Source organism: Centrocercus urophasianus, unplaced genomic scaffold, assembly GCF_019232065.1.
Source record: "Centrocercus urophasianus isolate 14NV4802_14NV808 unplaced genomic scaffold, USGS_Curo_1.0 seq_73, whole genome shotgun sequence".
In the NCBI taxonomy this organism is placed as follows: domain Eukaryota; kingdom Metazoa; phylum Chordata; class Aves; order Galliformes; family Phasianidae; genus Centrocercus; species Centrocercus urophasianus.
The window spans coordinates 3,070,185-3,088,378 of NW_024885344.1; the positions used below are offsets into that span (position 1 = coordinate 3,070,185).

The window sequence follows — 18,194 nt, forward strand, 5'->3', positions numbered from 1 at the left end:
CTCTGGCCGATATACAGGCTAGGAGTCCCAGAAGACAGGTACATTAAAGCTAAAGGTGTTTTTGTTCCTTCTCTACCAGCTCTTTAAACCCAGTAAGCGTTTGCATTTTTCTGTTCCTCTGTTCGCAAACCAGATCTCCAGACACCCAATACAGATTTTCAAGGAAAGATTTTTGATTGGTTGGTTTTTATTATTGTTTCACATTTGCACATTTACTTTTGTCCATGATAATGCTGTGTTAGAAAAAAACCAACCAAACTCAAAAGTCAATTCAGAGACAACTGAATTTGTGTTTAAAATGTTTTTATTTAGACCCATCCTTTATCTGAGATAGCATTCACTTTGTTGGGCCATTTTGAAATCACACTCATAGAATCATTAAAGTTGGAAAAGACCTGTAGGATCACCTGGTCCAACCACCAGCCCACCTCCACCATGCCCACTGACCACAGTGCCACATCCACATGGTTCTGGAACACCTCCAGGGATGGTGACTGCACCACCTCCATGGGCAGCCTGTGCCACTGCAGCACCACCTTTTCTGAGAAGAATTTTTTCCTGATACCCATCCTGACCTCCCTTGGTGCAACTTGAGGCCATTACCTCTCATCCTATTGCTGTTACCTGGCAGAAGAGGCCAACCCCCACCTCACTACAGTCTCCTTTCAGGTCACTGTAGAAGCAATGAGGTCTCCCCTGCGCCGGACTGAACAAATCCAGCTCTTTCCAGCCACTCCCCATAAGACTCGTGCTCCAGACCCTTTAAATACTCTTCCTTCTGTATCACAAAATGCGGATTTTTTCCTATACTTCATTGATCGAAACTCAGTAATCTACTTAATCAAATATGTTTTATATGTTGTCCACTCTATTTTGTTGATTACACTGAAATTAACTTGCAGTAAGATTATTCATACATTAGTTAAATCAAACTCTTCACGTTATCTGTGTTGTCATTCACTGACTACACTGTGCTTCCAATAGTATTGCCTCAGCTGCAGGAGGATTTTTCTCTTTACAGATGTTAAACTGACAGCTCCAGAATTGCTCTGTATGGCTTGATGTTCGTTTCTGGAGTAGCAGTCATCTTAGTCCTCAGAAAAATACCTTGTCAAAGAAATTCTCAGCATAAAAGCTTTTAGTGCTTTGTCTGCATTATACTTTCCATCATGGGGGAAGCATAGCTTTTAATAGCAGTTTCTTGGAACTCCATTGTCATGATTTCAAGCCGCTTTCCCAGCTGGCATACATCACCCCTTGGCTTCCCTGCCTCTCTGCAGCAGGGCCAATTTACAGCAGCTGAGAATCGCACCCTGAGCCCTCTCAGATGGAAAGAGTGGATCAGACTAAATTGCATGAGGCAATGTATTCAGGGCAGTTTTCAAGACCTGTGAGAATTTAGTCTCTTGACAAAAAATGTCCACTATTATTGAGATAGCTCAGAATTCATTCTCTATCATGCCACAGCATGAGAACCATTTCTCAGAGTGACCCTTTCATCTGTGGGTTTGTTAAGTTCTTATTGAAATAGACACAATGAAAATTGGTGCCAAAACAGAACAGGATGAACAGCAGTAAACTGAGGAAAGGACAAGCACCTAAAAGGCTGGGACAGGGCTGCAGGGGGAGGTTGTCAGAAAAGCTAAAGAGCCTCAGGTTCAATCTCTTTTCTGTGTTGTTGTTTCAGTTATCACTGGAAATGTAGCGCTGCTGCTTCTGCTGCAGTTTTCAAATCCAAAGTTTCCTCTTCCTTTCTGTCTCAGAGTCGGAAAGTCTCACCTTGCTCTGAATCGTGAACTGATTAGGGACATCACTACCTAGGAATATGAGCCTCTTTATCCTGAGACAGCCCAATTCTGAAATCAGGGTGCCAGGAAGTTTTTGCAGAAACTTCAGCCCAAGGGATTTCAGACTCCTGAACTACAGAAGTCCATCCTAAAGATTTGAGGCTCGTCTAAAAACGCTGCCTTGGTGGAACTGTGAGGTGCTGTAAGGAGGAGTCTTACAGCTTGAGCTGAAGATAGCTCCCACGCTGAGGAATGTCACATTACAGATTTGTGGATTGAGAACAGAAGGCAACGGCTAGCACCTAACAATTACCTGCCTACATGTGCATCGTGCGTTATTGCTTCCATGTTTGTAATGACTGGAAGAAAGCTAGAATGAATCTTTCCTTATTTGTTAGCCTGAAGAGAGGACATATGAAGGATGAATTGCAAGTGGAAGCATATGTTATGTCATTTTTGCATAATATTTAACAACTACAGAGAATAAAGGCAAGTGTAGGGCAGATTGTTTATATAAGACTAGATGAGATCACATCTAACACTGCTTTTTGATGATACTGTGCATCTTCAGTGCAGAAAGCAAACGAGTAATAAAGCAATGCAGAGCAGGTATGAGGAGGGTCATGACAGTCTGTGAACCTGGGCTGGAAATGCAGTAACTGCTTTCACGTACCCTTCTACTCATGGCAGTGGTATCATAATGGATCTGATCCTAGAAATTGCTGAGCACTTTCAATTAATTAAGCATTTCTTTCTTTTTTTTTTTTTTTTTTCTCCAAAAACCCTCACTATTAATGCTTAAGTAGTTATTTCTGTCTAATTCTGGCTAGCCAGAAGTAGTTCTATACCAAGATGTCAGAATTCTGTGAGAACCACTTGGATATGGCAGTGATTTGCCAATTATGTTCCATAAATTCTGATTAAGATTAGTCCTTTTCTCCATGTGGTGCAGACAGAAATGTAATGGTTGTTTAAGGGATGAGATTTTTCCAAATTGTCTTGGTGAACAAGTCAAGAGAACTCACGGGTTATTGAAATTTGCAGTGCTTGCCATCAGGACCTGACTTAGATTAGCCATGCTCTAAAGCCATTACATTATTCCTGCCTCCCATTACCATGCCTTGTAGCAGTAATTCAGGAACTGATGTAATTAGATTTGATTCTAAATACAGGAGCCTTTAAAAACAGATGCAAAATACATTTTGATGCTTAAAAAAAAAAAAAAAAAAAAAAAAAAACAGAAAAAAAGAAAAAATAATTCCAACAGCAGTGTCAAGGCAAAAAAAGGTAACACTCTCATCACCTACTCAGATTCAAACTGTAGCAGTTTTTTATTAGATTATTTCTTCTTTAAGACACTATGAGTTCATTCAGTAAGTGCTGTTGTCAGTAGAAGGCGTACTTGGATGCATATGCTTTACAATGCACAAAAAATGCATTTGATGTACAGTATCAAACACATTGTTATACTTGCAGTAGTTTAGGAAGTGACAACATACTGTTGCTGCTAGGTGCGAGAGGAAATCTCATCTGTTTCTGTCAGTGGTGGGAATCTTAAAATGATAATTCAGATTTTGAAGACTACATCCTGATTGCTGCTGTCTATATAGTCTGTAGCTTACACTTAAAAATAAACTATCTAAAAGCTGACTACCTTCAAAGAACAGCTTGTTTTTCAGTCTAACAGTTTCTAAAGCATGTGATATACTGAGAACTTGTTTACAGCATGCTTGACATTTCTGAAACATGGGTCAATATGTATTTGATTTTGAAAATGGTGTCTCTTGTTTGAAGGGCCTGTCTACGTAATAATGGCATTGCTGTGATTGAATTAGTCTTCTGTTCATTACATTCTCTGAGATACATCCTCTGCTTCTTGGCAATTGAATCTATCAGGCCTTTTGTTTGAAACAGTGACAACTTTCGCCTCCTCAGAAACCTATGATAAAGAAACAACAGCATTCAATCTATATCAGACTCTAGTTTCCATTATGCTGAATGTCGTATATACTTTTAGTTGATTAAATGATCTAAGTTTGGGGCTTTTTACTGCTCTGACCCAGATTCATAATGTATATTTCGGTGTCATGTACATAAATATATTTATGTACGATCACAAACTAATCCATTTAAGGAATATTTTTGAAACATGGTACTTCTAGCTCAATAGGGGTTCTTTATGTGAACACACACAGCCTGATGAGTAAATATGTTATCCAGCACTCTGAAATGCCCTGTCTTTATTGCAGAGAGACAATCATTAGCTGATGAAATTTAAATTTAAGATCTGCACATAAAAGCTTAGTAGAGGAGCCTAAACTAAGAACAAAGTCTTCTATTACATAGTGGGAGAACCCCATACACATGCATAGTATTAGTAAAACCAGTACTTTTCTTCTGAAGTGCAAGTTCACTTTCTCATAAAGTTGTGTAAAGACTGTTCTTTTCTGTAGATACAGAAACAGAGGTTTTAGCCAAAGGACTCCATCAGTTGGACTCCATCTTTGGATTCTTATTGGGTAGTGTGGTGCTTGTCACAGAAAGTAGCAGGGTAACTAAGATATCTACACTCGTGTGTAGAGAGTGCCAACAAAAAAAAAAAAAAACAGTTGAATGTGTTTGCAGTCTCTTAGTGGCTACAGGCTACAGAAATTGCTGTGCTTTAACCATTTTAGCGATTAAGCAAGCTAGCTTCAGGACAAATCCATACTTCAAAAAAAAAAATCTTCAGTATGTGAGGAAATCGAGCAGCTTTATTTGCAGAGGTTCCAAGGAAAAAAAAGAGTGCGAAACTGAGTTAACAGAAAGATTTTAGAAGCATCAGATCATTTGTTTCTTTCCATCCTTGTCCTTCTTCTGTCTCTATGTTCAGCCACATTTTGGCTTTAATTTTTCTTACTTTAGGTCCTCAACCGTCCCTTTTCTGCCTGTCTTTGTTAAGGCAGGCCTGGGGGAGGACGGGAGCACTGCAATACACTATGCAAACACAGGAGCACTGCAATACCCTATGCAAACAGATTGTTCTCAAGGCTTTAGCAGAGGTGATGAAAAGAGAAGCTTTCCCAAATAGGATCATAGAATCACAGGTAACTTGGATCAGGCAGGATCCTTTTCCACAAGGTCTCACTACTGGCTCTTGTTCTACTTGCTATCCAGCAGGACTCCTGGAGCTTCTGGAGCTTCTATCCTCTTAGCCCGCAGCCCGTACTATCCATTCAGGAAGAATCCTGTACAGGATGTTTTTTGTTAAACTATAAGAAATTTAGCTTAGGCTTTGCGTACTGCCTGTCAAGGTCCCTCTGAATACCAGCCCTGTTTCCAGAGTATTGACTCCAATTTGGTATCATGTGTGAATTTGTTTAAGATGCGTTTGGTCTCATCTCCAGCTCACTAATTAATGTGTTAAACAATATCAGGTCCAGTATCAACTCTTGTGGAATACTACTTGCAACTGGTCGTCACCTGAATGTTTTATTGCTGAACACAATTGCTGAAAACAACTCCTTTAGGCTTGGAGTCCCAATTAATTTCTACTCAGCTCATAGTCTGCCTATCTGAGCCATACTTCACCACTTTGGCTACAAGCATGTTAAAAAGCTCTGCATTCATTTTCTCTTGAAACTAATGCATTGCTGTACCTCTGTTGTGAACCTAATCCTGTCTCTCTTCTGTTGGAATTGAAGTGATAGGACAAGAAAAATGAGCTGCAGCTAACCTTTAGCTGAAATCATTGCAATAAAGTACATGGTTAATCTTAGCAGCATGTTCATTCTGTGCTGCTGCCTTCCTTCCCCTAATCCAGTTCTTAGGACATTTTATTTATCCCGAATCTAATCCAGTCAATAAAATGTCCATTAAGAGAAAAAATGTGATTGCTTTTGAATGCAAAATCCCAAATTCGTTGTCATCTAACTGAGTGAATAACTAGGAGGCTGTTCAGTCCAAGAGCCACATTTTTACCTCCTGCTCAGAACACCTGACCATAGATACCATAAACTGTTGACCATGAAAGGTTGAAAGTGGTTCACAGTCATTGTACCTATCCCTATAATTAAGCTTGTGGACTGTTGTTAATATTAGAAGCCCGCCAAGATAATCATCGCTTGTGCAGGACACATTTTTCCTCTTTTCCTGTTTCTGCCCAAAGTAGAAACACTGTAAAATTTTGGACGTTTCAACAAGTGTTATATATGATGCTTTGGAGAGCATACCAATACTCATATACCCTTTAAAGGTAGATGATTTGTTGGTGGGCAGTCCAAGATTAGCTTTGAAAGATGTTCTTGCTTTCATCAGAAAAAAAAATGCTTGCAAATATCTTCATTTTTTAGTCGTGGAAATAAACTTTCTGTGTGATCCCATTTTCCAAACATATCTACACATAATTGTAATGCTCGCTCTCACTTCTGTGTTTTAATGTAATGGCACGTAGAGTCACACTCAGAAAAAAATGGAAGATACATGAAAATCAATCCAGGATGGATAATCAGCTGAACATTAGCTTCAGGTGTAATACAGTTGTCAAAATACTTGTTGTGAACTCTGAACAGGGACATTTCAAGTACAAGTACAAGATTTTTATTTTTTTGTAATTGAGCACAGGCTTTTTCTTCTTACATACTGAATGTCTGCACTGCCAGGTAATTCAGCTCCTTAGTTCACTCTTCAGTCTTGTCTTTCTGATCATCTGCAGGGTACAGAAATTAGTTGGCACCCTGTTTCTCTTAGGTACCAACCTGGCTTCCTTCAGGAAAAGAATAAATACTGAGTGTAATTTGGTTCTAGTTCACTCCAGGGAATACTTTTGGTAGGTTGAATGGATAGGTTGAATGCATATACTGTGGCTCCTGTTTCTAGCCCATCAACACCGCATCAGAAGACGTCACGCTAATATTCCCGCATGCCCTGGTGCCACATTCACCGATCCATACAACAGAGACCCTCAGTTCCATGCTAAAAACTCTGATCTAGAAAACTGCAACACGGTTCTCACATTATGTAGGACACTGGGAAATGGAGACACAAAATAACAGTTGTGTCTGAGAGCTGAAGGAACGGGAACTAGATCTTTAAAGCCAAGGTCATATGAATGTAGCCAGCTTCCTCTGAAAAGGCCTTGACTCTGAACATTGTATGTGTGTGTACACTCCATAGTTCTTGACCTTGAAGTGAATGTGTTTTAAAATGTAGGTTTAACCACTTGCCCCAGCCTAATCCCCACAAGTCAAAGAGGGACACTTTATATCAACACTATAAATCAACAAAGTTCAAAGTAAATTTTGGAAAACTTATGGCTTCAGGAACTCATCTGGGAAAGAGTCAAGGGATAGCTGTATCATAACTTATTAGTGTCTGCAGGAAAAAACGACATTTGCTAATAGAGGGCTTGCCAATTCAGCATAGGTTCAGCAAGATCAAATGGCTGCAAGATTGAAGACATGTTCAAATTAGAAATCAAGGATGTATCTTTCATCAGGTTAATTATGCACTGGAATAAGTTGTCATAGTTTGTGACAGATTATCCATTATTGGAAATTTTAAATCAAGACTGAATGCTTTTCTAGAAGTTATGTTCTAATTAAAGTACAAATTGATTATGAAAAATCCTGTGGTCTCTGTTGTGTAATAGGTAAGAATTATCCTTTCCAACTTCATCACTGAAACATGTATTTAAATAGGATTTTTTTCTTCTTGATTGAAGTCACCTAAACACTCAAGCAAACGAAATCACAGGTAATCTGCAGTGTAAGAGCCTACTGCAATTTTAATATTGGAGAGAGGAAAAGTTCTTCAAAACTTTGTAAAAATTTTCCACATTTCTCCCATGTAATTTTTTTTTTAGGTCTCAGGAGTCAAAGTGCTTTACGTAAGATGCATACCTGACCATCATTCTGTTAATGTTAGCTTTTGGAACCTCCATCACAACCCCCTGATATGCAAAGAGATACACACTGAGTCGCTGTTAGGTGATTCTTCTTCATGGCAATAATGTGAGATTCTTACATCCTGGGACAACTGTCCAGTGTTCCATTTAAATTGATCGTTGCCCTTGTGCTGCAGCATACAGAGGCTGAAACCTCCTTTTGCTCATCTGATGTTAAAATGTATTAACTGAGATTTGCAACTTCTGGATTTTTTCTGAACAAAAGCTGCCCCAATCATTTTTTAAATTGAATTTAAGGTGTGTATTATTATTATGGGTTGTTTTTTATTTTTTTTTCTCTTGGAAACCATATCTCTGGTTTACCAACTGAAAAGTCCCTGGAATTTTTGCTTTCCACTGCCTTTATAACATAACCTCTGCTCTCTATATGCTCACAAGGGTAGTGAAACTTAAAGGCTGTAATAAAACTGTAGTGCTTTCTAAAGCCCGTGTAAGGAGCTTCATCACAGGTGGTTATCATCTACTACTCCTTGCATGGGGTTCAGAAAACACGTGGAAACAAGGAAGGTGATATCATTGCTGTCGTCCATAGGGCACAAATCAGACAGAGTAGATGACAACTCTTCCTTCCCTTTCTGGTTTTGCTAATATTTGTTCTTTTGCCAGCCATACTGTATTCTCTTCTAAAATTTAGGAAAAGTTGATCAGCAATTTGTGCATGGAAAATGTATGACTTTGTACAGCGTTGGCTCTGTGCGAAAGAAGGCTGATAAGTTTACAGTGCTTACATATCTGTATCATATTGCTCAGGAAAAGTAACATCTACACGATAAGGAAACATTCAGTGAACCAGGAAATTCTGAGCTGTAGTCAGTAGCTCTGTAAGAAGGTGGGATCATTTCCAGTATATTCTACACCTTCACTTTGCCTAAGGAAAAGCATCATACTTTGGAAAAAGGGGAAAAAGAAAAAAGAAAAAAGAAAAAAGTATTCCATTTCATTAAGTGGTCATCAGCAAGTATAAAAAAAAATGTTTATAATGCTTCAAGAGGAACCAGTTCCCAACAGGGTGAGTGCACTAAATTTCCAAATGCACTTTACCACAGCTTCGCTTTCAATACTTGTGCTGAGAAAACAAGGGCTATTGCATTCTGTCACCAAGCCCAGAGGGACACCCACTTTCCATTTCAAAACTGCTTCTCAACCCTGTTCTGTTTTCTGAGAGAAATTTGCAAATGTGGAGTCATTGTTTATTCTCAATTAACGCATTGTGTATCGCTGCAAGTTTTTATTAGATGTGAAAGGCTTTCTTTGAGAATAAGGTTGGTGCACGTAAGTGCTTATTAAGTTACGTGGTAGGGTACCATAAAATTGTGATAAGAATGAGAGTCCTTTGGTCATTCTGTGTTAAAAGATACAGACATAAACTGTAGTTTTATTATGGCTACTCAAATTTTAAGCAGCAGTTAAATAAATTGTATAGAAAGTAACGTAATCTGTTATTTCTACCTTAAGTGGTTAAGCAGTGATTTTCATCCACACAGAGACTTAAAATGAAGATTTAGAGGCATGTGCAGTTACCATTATGGTATCTGTTTATGCTGAAATATGTGGAATTACAGCTTCAATTTCATTTTTAGTCCCTAGCAGGTATAAACTTGTGTTTCTGTATTTATTCTTGATACTGTGAATGGAAAGCAGAGGCTACCAATCAGTGCTGTAGAGGACTGACCCAGCGTATTGCAAATCTAGTCCTTAGCAAAACCAGCAGTTTGGACCTTAATCCAGCAAAGACTTAGTCGTATTGCTAGCATTGCACCCTGTGGCCACTTCCAACTATTTCAGGTACAGTAAACTGTAATTAAAAGAACAAGAGGTAAGCCTTTAAGTTGCACCAGAGGAGATTCAGGCTGGATATTAGGAGAAATTTCTTCTCAGAAAGAGTGGTTGCAGTGGCACAGGCTGCTCAGGGAGGTGGTGCAGTCACCGTCCAAGGAGGTGTTGCAGAGCCGTGTGGATGTGGCACTGAGGACATGGTCAGTGGGCATGGTGGGGATGGGCTAAGAGTTGGACCAGGTGATCAGTGCTCTTTTTTCTAGCCTGAATGATTACAGGATTCTGTGATTCTTGCTGATTTACTAAGGAATTGGCACTGTTACAGCACTTCATATGGGATGGCAGAAATGCGAACTTCTTCCTTACCACCTAAGGTTGAACTGTGTGGTACCAAACGTATTTCATATTATGTGGCAGCTTGCTGTTGTTTGTACTGCCTTAAATCTCTGGAACAGTTCATTTTGTAGTAAATTTCCATGTCACCCTTTTCTAACATTATTTCTCGAATAGTCTAAGTTTTAATAGCTTGGTGTTCTGTCTTCGGTATGCTGGTTAGAAGTTGTAAAATCCTAGTAATCATTCTAAAACTCACTGATGCTTTGTATTTTAGAAGCAACAATGTACTGTTGTCTACTGGCTATCTAGATGGTTCACTGTTTAGGCACAGTTATGAGATGAATGTTAAAAGCATTACAAGGACAAACAGTGATGCTACTCACTCAATATGGCATTGCCTAAACAGCTCACAGAAGTATCCTGTTCCACCTGAAAGAAATGGGCAAGGCAGTGCTCACAGATTTCTTAGTGGCTATAATCCTTTTCTCCCCACAACAATATTTTCTCAGCCACTTTAAAATGGCCATTTTAATAAATTGATTGCATTTGAAAGCTTGTCAAGTTTCACCGTAACCTCTGTGAGTGATTCTGCTCTATCTTAAAACATTGTTTGTTACTTCTTACTCTACTGTAAACTCCTTTGTGAATTTCAGGAAAAAACATAGTCTGTGTTCCCGAAGCAAGAGGTGAGGCTGCTTGAGAGCACTCCAAGGGAAATTGCTGATGCTTCTGAAAACTTTCAATTTACTGTTTGGAAAAATAAAATGAAGCATTTTGTCCTGGAGCAGATTAAGACACACACGCGCACACAAAAGAAGCATGGAAACACGCAGGGAAATGGTTGCATGATCACAGCATTGGAGAAACAAAAAAATTGATTCCAAGTAAATTAAGAAAGGACAGAAAAATCAGATGATACCAAAACTTTGGTTAAGCCCAAAGTAAAACATTCAATTTTCCATTCATTTCCAACAAGTTTTTTAATTTGTGTTGCTATTGAAGGGAAGAATATTTTAGAATGAGTTGTTTCACATATGTGCAAAATAAAAAATTGTAGTATTTCCAAAATGGTGTGTTTCAGTCCAAAGATGTTCATGCAGAAGTTTTGCCCTGTTGTGTCCACATTATTCACCAGATTCCCTTTTTCAGTTTAAGGTTGTTTGGTGGTTTTTTTTTCTGTAGTGTGTTTCGAAAATACCTATTTGAAATAACTCCATTTTTAATTTGTTTTAGCGATTCAGAATCTGTCGTGTTTTGGTAGTTCAAACAAAATCTCATCAAGATGGGGAAGAAAATGTCATTCAAGTAAAAACTGAACATGTAGATGTCTTCCATATGTTTAGTGTTAGTGCATTTTTTTCAAGAACTCTTTGAGTCATTTGCACCTCTATATATGCCTGAAGTATCACCTCTTGATCAGGAATCTGGGGTGTTCTGTGACCAATCAGTTTGTTTCATACTCATGAGACATTTGGTTTGCCACTTTTCTCTCTGTATTTGCTGCCAAGCTTTCGCTTTGTTTTTCTTAGGTAGGTTAGGGCAGGAGAATGCTGCACTCATCAAAAGATGTGAAGTCCCTCTGCCTGGGGCCAGATGTTCATAAAATATTCCTTTGATTTTTTTTTTTACCTCCTGTCTCTTCCCACCAGTCCAGCAGCTGAGAGTAAGTCCCTTTTCCCCCTATGTTCAGCAGCATGTCAACTTGAATTTGGTCTGAGATTTCAGTCAATTTGACTCTCAGAGTAGGGGCTCCTGAGGCAAATATTTCCCTTTCCATGTTTCATGCACTTTGCCTGCACAGTAATTGCACAGATTGGAGTTAGTTCATTTGCTACATTTGCTTTTGGTAACAGAACAATACAGAAGTAAAACTGGTGTGCTCTGTACTGAAGAAAAGGTACTTTTCCCTTTGCATGAACAATTGAAAAGTTTCTAGCACACCTGTTTTTTCCTTTCTATTGCACTTATTAATTTGGGTGAACAGTATGAAATTTCTTCTTCGGAAAATAATGATCTTATTCTCACTAATGCTAATTAGTAAATATCTGAACGTGCTACAAATGTTCACCTGTAGTTACTTTTACAGCAGCAGTAAATTAGAATTCTACAGTGCAAGAAGCCCAGAACAAAGAGTGCACAAAGGTGTTACAGCCAGACTTTCAGATGAATTAAAATAGAAATGACATCCAAATTAGTCTGGACAATGGACCATTTAAAGCTTGTGTATATTTTCAATAGCCCCAATTGCATCGTGACTTCTCTTACATATATGCCAGTTTTCCACCCCGTCTACCTCTTTTTTTCTCAGCTGCTCCTGTGATAGCCCCTCAGGACAGCATAATCTCTTTAGCTGCAGCACCATTATCTGCTGCTGGAATAAGAGTGGAAGATTAAAAAAAAAAAAAAGAGAATACTGCACATATTAAAACATTTCCCCTTTTGCTCCCCAGATTGGTGACTGAAAGAAGTTGAGAAAAAAGCTGTTAACAAAAGAGTGTTTTACTGTTCATAAAATACAAAATCTATTACTCTAGAGTTAACTGAATCTTACAATTATTCTTTATTTTCCTTTGTTATATTTCACTGTTGAAACAAAGTTGGCAGTTTTTGCTAACTGGAAAAAATACACTGCCAGAGAAGAGCTTATCCCACTTAGTTTATTGCTGCAGTGCAAAGAGTCTGCTTCACACTGATCTGGAATTGCAGACAGTGCACAGTGGCTCTCCTAGGAACTAACTCATGCACACTGCGCGTTCCAAATAGGCTTCAGTTATGCTGGAGAGATGACAGACACACTGGCAGGAGTGCATTACAGCATGTTCTGACAATATGTCCCTTTCCAATCCAACAGCTGGAAGTAGGAAGGTTGACTGAAGCTGAAAGGGGATCCCTCCAGTTGTTCCAGCACCTTTAGAAACCAGGTGGACTCAATAGGAAAAAGAACTAAAGTAGACCACAAGTTTCATTACTAGAAGAGGTTTTCTTTTTGTTCATAATAGTATCACTTTTCCTATGAAAGAATTTGCCATGCCATGGTAACTGAAGACAGAAAAGAACCAGAACCTCCTTTGTTCCGGTGCAGGATCATTCCATCTGTATTTGCTAATCTTTGTTTAGTCTAGTTTTTAAGGACTGAAAGTGAAGTAATGCATTTTATCTGCCATTTTTAGGTTGTTCCACCACAAAGGATTTATGAGATTTTTTTCCTAAATATTCAGACTACGTTTCCAGTCTCATTCTCATCACTTTTAGTTTTATCATCTTAGATTCCATCAGGCAGCTTTTCGTAGTGCCTGCTTCTTGGCATTTCTTATTCTTCTAATTTTTATTTTATTTATTTATTTTTAAGACCTCTGGTTTCACATCACTTGCAGGTGTCGTTGCTGTTCTGTTCACTCCTTCCTTCCATTAATGAAGATGTGCAACAGCACAGGGCCTATCATTGCTCCTACTAGGTACATCCTGTCAACCTGGTAGGCCACTGAACTCTTTCTCCATGGCCCTTCAGCTCATTCACCATGACAGTGCTCTTATCTAAGTCTTTCTGAATTAATTTTTCAAGTAAGATTTTCTGAGTCTGTGTAGGAAATGTTTTGCTGATGCTTCAGTCCAGTCTCATGGCTTCTGCTGTTTTCCTTTTTTCCACACAAGGGATTCTGTCCAAGCAAAAAACAACTGAGCTAGCTCAAAATGCATTTTGAGCTATCGGTTTTCCCCCTCCAGGTGTAACTTTGCAATCTGTAGCTCCTTCCTGCCTTAACAACAAACACTCTCAAAGGCTAGCTTGCAGTGTACATTGTTTACCACGATAAAGGCCAGATTTCACCCCACACACATCGAGTAAAATGTTGTATATAAGTGACAATTTTCTTTTTGCCTCAGCATAATCTTGGTTTCAGGTCAGGTAGGAACTCATTTAAACAAAGGGATTTTGCAGGAAACAGATCTCTGGTCAGTGTGAAGATGGCAGAAATGAGCTCATACTAGATAAATCAGAATTTTCTTTACCTACTCCCTGGCAGGTGGTGATTTCACAGAATACCCTCTTAGAGCCTGTAGCTTCTCAGATCAAGTGGGGAGTATCACTTCTCACTGAAGGGATGTCCATTTCTTTTTTTTTTTTTTTTTTTTTTTTTACAGCACTGTCTAATTCCCTTTGGAATGACAAAGCTGGCATGAAGTTAACGTCCATCATATGAATCACCTATACAGGTTCATTTTGTCAGGAGTAGTCCCAGTGCTAATTACATCATAATGAAATCAGGCTTTAGCAGTTAAGAAGACTGATAGAAATATGACATCCTTCTCTCATTCCTCTCACATTTCATTACTCTGGCTACTTTGTCTTCTAAAAGTCTGTGTAACCTAGCATTTCTTTGTACACCATTTCTCTGCTGCCTCAAGGATTCAAGATAACTTTTCCTTAATTATGTGTTGAAACATGAAGAATTTTTTTTTAGTTCTATGTTGGTATAGAGTGAAGTCTGCAGTCTGCACAGATAGAACCCTGCTCTTGTCCTTGTTTTAACTGTCATGAGGAACACATACATAAATGGAAATAGCTTTGACTAGAATATGGTATCCTGTCCTCTCTTGTTCTCTGCACTGTTTTCCTTCAGGGGTTATCTTGCTCCTTCTGGATAAGTTACGGAAGATGAAATGGGAGCAGATGTGGAGACTCACAGCCGAGAGGGAGTTAATGAGCATGCTGTCCACTTCACTGGCTGACCAGGTGAGTGGGGCATTGCAAAGTGGTGGTGTGACCATGGCTACTCCATGGGTTGCTGTTGAAGGTATAAAGGGGACAGGAGATGAGGTATGGGAAAAGGAGAGAAAAATATTGTGCCTGCAGTCGCCATTTGTTGAATGATTGTTCCGGGGAAAATGTGGAGGAGAAGAATAGAGATTTACTCATAAGGTTTCTCATACTATAGTGACATTTTTACCTCCTGTACACTGATGATTCATAAGATGGACAATTGGGGTTTTCAAGCTTTAATTTTCCTTTCTTCTTTCTTTGACGTAAAACCCTCCAGACATTAGAAGCCCAGACATACTATGTCTTTTCCTACTGGTTTTGTCTAAGCAGATCGTAGTTCTGATAGTCTCTAGATATTTCTTTACTGTTTCTGGCAGATGAGTCCCATAGGTCTTTAATGTACTCCTGGCTGTAACACCCCTGTGAAGGAAAAAGTGCTGCTGTCACCCTGCCATAAATGAGAAGCTGAGGCTGAGAGAAGAAATAGCACACCTACACACAGAAATGCGTATTTACTCTCTTTGTGCTTCCTGCCAACTCCACATATTAAATCCAGAAGCCCTGTTAATGTAGTGCTGGACCTGTACCAATAAGTCCCGCTCAGCAGCTTGAATATTTTAACTCAATACAGCGTCATATGTAGATATTTCTACTGCTTCTGAGCTACATCTGCTCATGATCAGTCACTGCTAAGTAGGCATGGTGCTTATTGTACACACAGAGATATATGTATGTTTACAATATCCCTACAGGTTGATAAGAAAAAGCTAGTGAAGTTCATGCAAATGATTCCTGTGATTTCATTGTGTTTCCAGTCAGGTCCTGAATCACCAGTATCTGTATAGCTAATATGTTTTTGGGGCTGAATTTCGCAGAAAGGACCAAGGTTGTTTACATCCCAACCTAATGCTTAACTACAAGATTGCCATTGTGTCTTTTCTTCTCCAGCTGGATAGCTGCATAAAGTGGTCCTTTTGGCACACATTATTCTGCAGGTCTTTCCTACATGCCTTTTCAGTCAAATACGTGGAATAGTTGTTGCAACAATAAAGGATTAGCTAAAATCCCACATAATAATTCTTACTGAATCAGTGACACCTCCAGGATCACTTTCATTCCCTTTGTGTGATACAGTACTCACTAACAGCAGGCAGTTTGACATTTACGGTGTATTACACTCCCTAGTGACTAGAAGAGGAGCCATGTCTCTTGCTTGCAGTACACAGCACATGTACTGAAAACTTTGCTGGAGTCCAGAGAGAGCTTGTTCCTCTAGTTCAGATCTACCTGTCACTGCTTAGGTTGATAAGATGTTTCAAGGAAAAAGAATCATGAGGTAGGTTTTACATGACCGCTTGCATTTCTGTCTATGTGGGGGAGAAAGTCAGTTCAGAGGGAACAACCACCTTACTGTAAAAACAACATACACAACTTTTTCTTGGTTTCTTTCTACTAGGATATCTTCAATGCAGTCATCAAACAAAACCCCTTCCTTGTCTACCAGCTTCCCTGTTTCTGGAATGTGCAGCTGTCTGATCACACCCGTTCCGAGCAGTGCTACAGAGATGTGTCTGACCTGAAGGTATGTTTTACAAGAGTTTGGATGGGTGGGATCGTTCAGAATATAGAATAAAGAACACCACTGTGATGGAAAGACAAAGCCTTTCATGGAAGGGAAACAAGAATATACAGCTTATGAGGGCACCCAAACAAGGATGGTAATCGTCACCTTAGCTTTGTGAGTTTTGAATGCTTAGAATAGTAAAGGTTGGATGCTACTTCAGGGTTTTGTAAGTTGTAGAGTGATCACTCCACACCCTGTGGAGTGATAGCAGAAGCGTTCAATATGAACTCCAGATACTGGATGAATACAGAGAAGCAATCTCCCTGGACGCACTAATTCCAAAAGCTGGACTTTCCAAGAGACAAAAGATATACCCTGTGGTGTAATTGGCCTATCAAAGATGGTTATTACTGTCTGAGTTTCATAGATAAAGTCAATCATCTATTATTGTATGGCCCACAGAAGACAGTTTTTAAAAGTAGATTGGTATATTAATCAGTAAATGTTTTATGATTGGTCTTTGTAGGTCAGTATTGACATAGAGACTTAAAGCTTTGTGATCTAATGCCTTGTAACAAGATGCTGGTTGAAATCCTAATCCTATGCTCATGTTCAGAATCATGTATGGGAGCAACTGCCAGGTGTATAACATCAATTGCTTGAAATGAAAGAAAAGAGATGCGTTGGCAGTGAAAACATTTTCTGAAAGATGTTTTAGAAAAATGCACTTCCTTTATGGGAGTTGCACAGTATTTTTCTGTGAATTAGGGTCTTATATTAAATAATATAATTATCTGTGACAGCCAGAGTGGAGTTCAGCACCAGGTTAAGATGCATATATTTACATTAGAAAAAGATATTGACACTAATTACTGAGGCGTCGTTCAATTGCTTAATGCAGTTTGAGTCACCATAGATATTCTTCCATCTCTGTGGGACTGGCAGATACAGCACAGGCATACAAGAGACAGAAGTCCTTCTGGCAAAGCAGCTGTTAGACAGGCAGGATAATCATAAGGTGCTTCTGTGTTACTAGACATTTGTATGGAGGCAATTGAACTGTGCTATCCATCAAGGTTGTTGGAGAGTGCTTCAGCTCACCTCAGTGTAGCCATCTGATCATTAATGAGGCAAATCACTCTTTAGACTTCAGTGATTATATTGACTAATTCCCATCAGCTGTGGGACATCCAGCTCATGTGTAACATTTGCATGTAATCTTTTAACAGAAGTTTATTAAAAATAAAGTGAATCCTTTCTTCATTATTAAGAAAATTGTTTACCGATACAATTTGGGCTTGATTGTTTATTTACTGTATTTATTTATTGCATCACACTATCAGTTCCATTGCAGCATAGGCAGTGAAGTCTGAGATGCAAAATATCCTCTGCTGGCCTGAGTTACTTAACTCAGCAAGGGGTGCAGACACACAAGCAATTTCTTCAGCTGAATTGAACTTATTCACACCACTGAAATTAGTCATATCCTGTAAGTGCTGTGCTGAATTGAGGCTAAAATTCTTTGCTTTAGGAGAGAGGTAGAGCCTTTTGTAATGCATGCAAGTCCCACTGATTTCAGTGAAGCTGTCCCCGTACTCAGCTGTTATAGAAGTGGCCATCAGTCGGTACTGTTCAACTGTGATACGCATTTTTTTATGGTATGAAGAACTTTAAGGTTGTGAATTTGCATTATGAAATTTAATAGATTTCTAGTTCTAAAACAAATTGGGCTGTTTTGGTATGCAGTCTTCTCAAATAAACAACAAATGTCTTTAGTCCACGTTAGAAAATTTGCTCTTAATATCAGCAAATTTAATCAGTTTCCACAGTATTGATTCTAAATAGCATGACACAATGTATTTGGTACATCTTGTATTTCACGGTAAGTCTGGAGTTGAAAACAAGGTAGGAAAAACCTCCAGAGGAAGAGAGAGAGAAAGACAGATTGTAAAGTCTGTACTTGAGGATTAAGAAGAATAGCGTAGGAAAGACGGAAGTGCAGGGAGAGGTTTGTATTCTAAGGCAAAA

The 18,194-nt window shown here is 38.9% G+C and overlaps 1 protein-coding gene across 3 annotated transcripts in view; it reads left to right on the forward strand.

Annotated features, from left to right (window-relative positions):
- Nucleotides 1-18,194, forward strand: part of LARGE1 (LARGE xylosyl- and glucuronyltransferase 1) — a 279,742-nt gene that overhangs the window by 218,243 nt on the left and 43,305 nt on the right. For all 3 annotated transcript variants that reach the window (XM_042837889.1, XM_042837887.1, XM_042837888.1), the window contains 2 exons: nt 14,463-14,575; nt 16,059-16,184. In XM_042837889.1, coding sequence (XP_042693823.1) covers nt 14,463-14,575; nt 16,059-16,184 — 239 coding nt within the window. The remainder of the gene's footprint in view (nt 1-14,462; nt 14,576-16,058; nt 16,185-18,194) is intronic.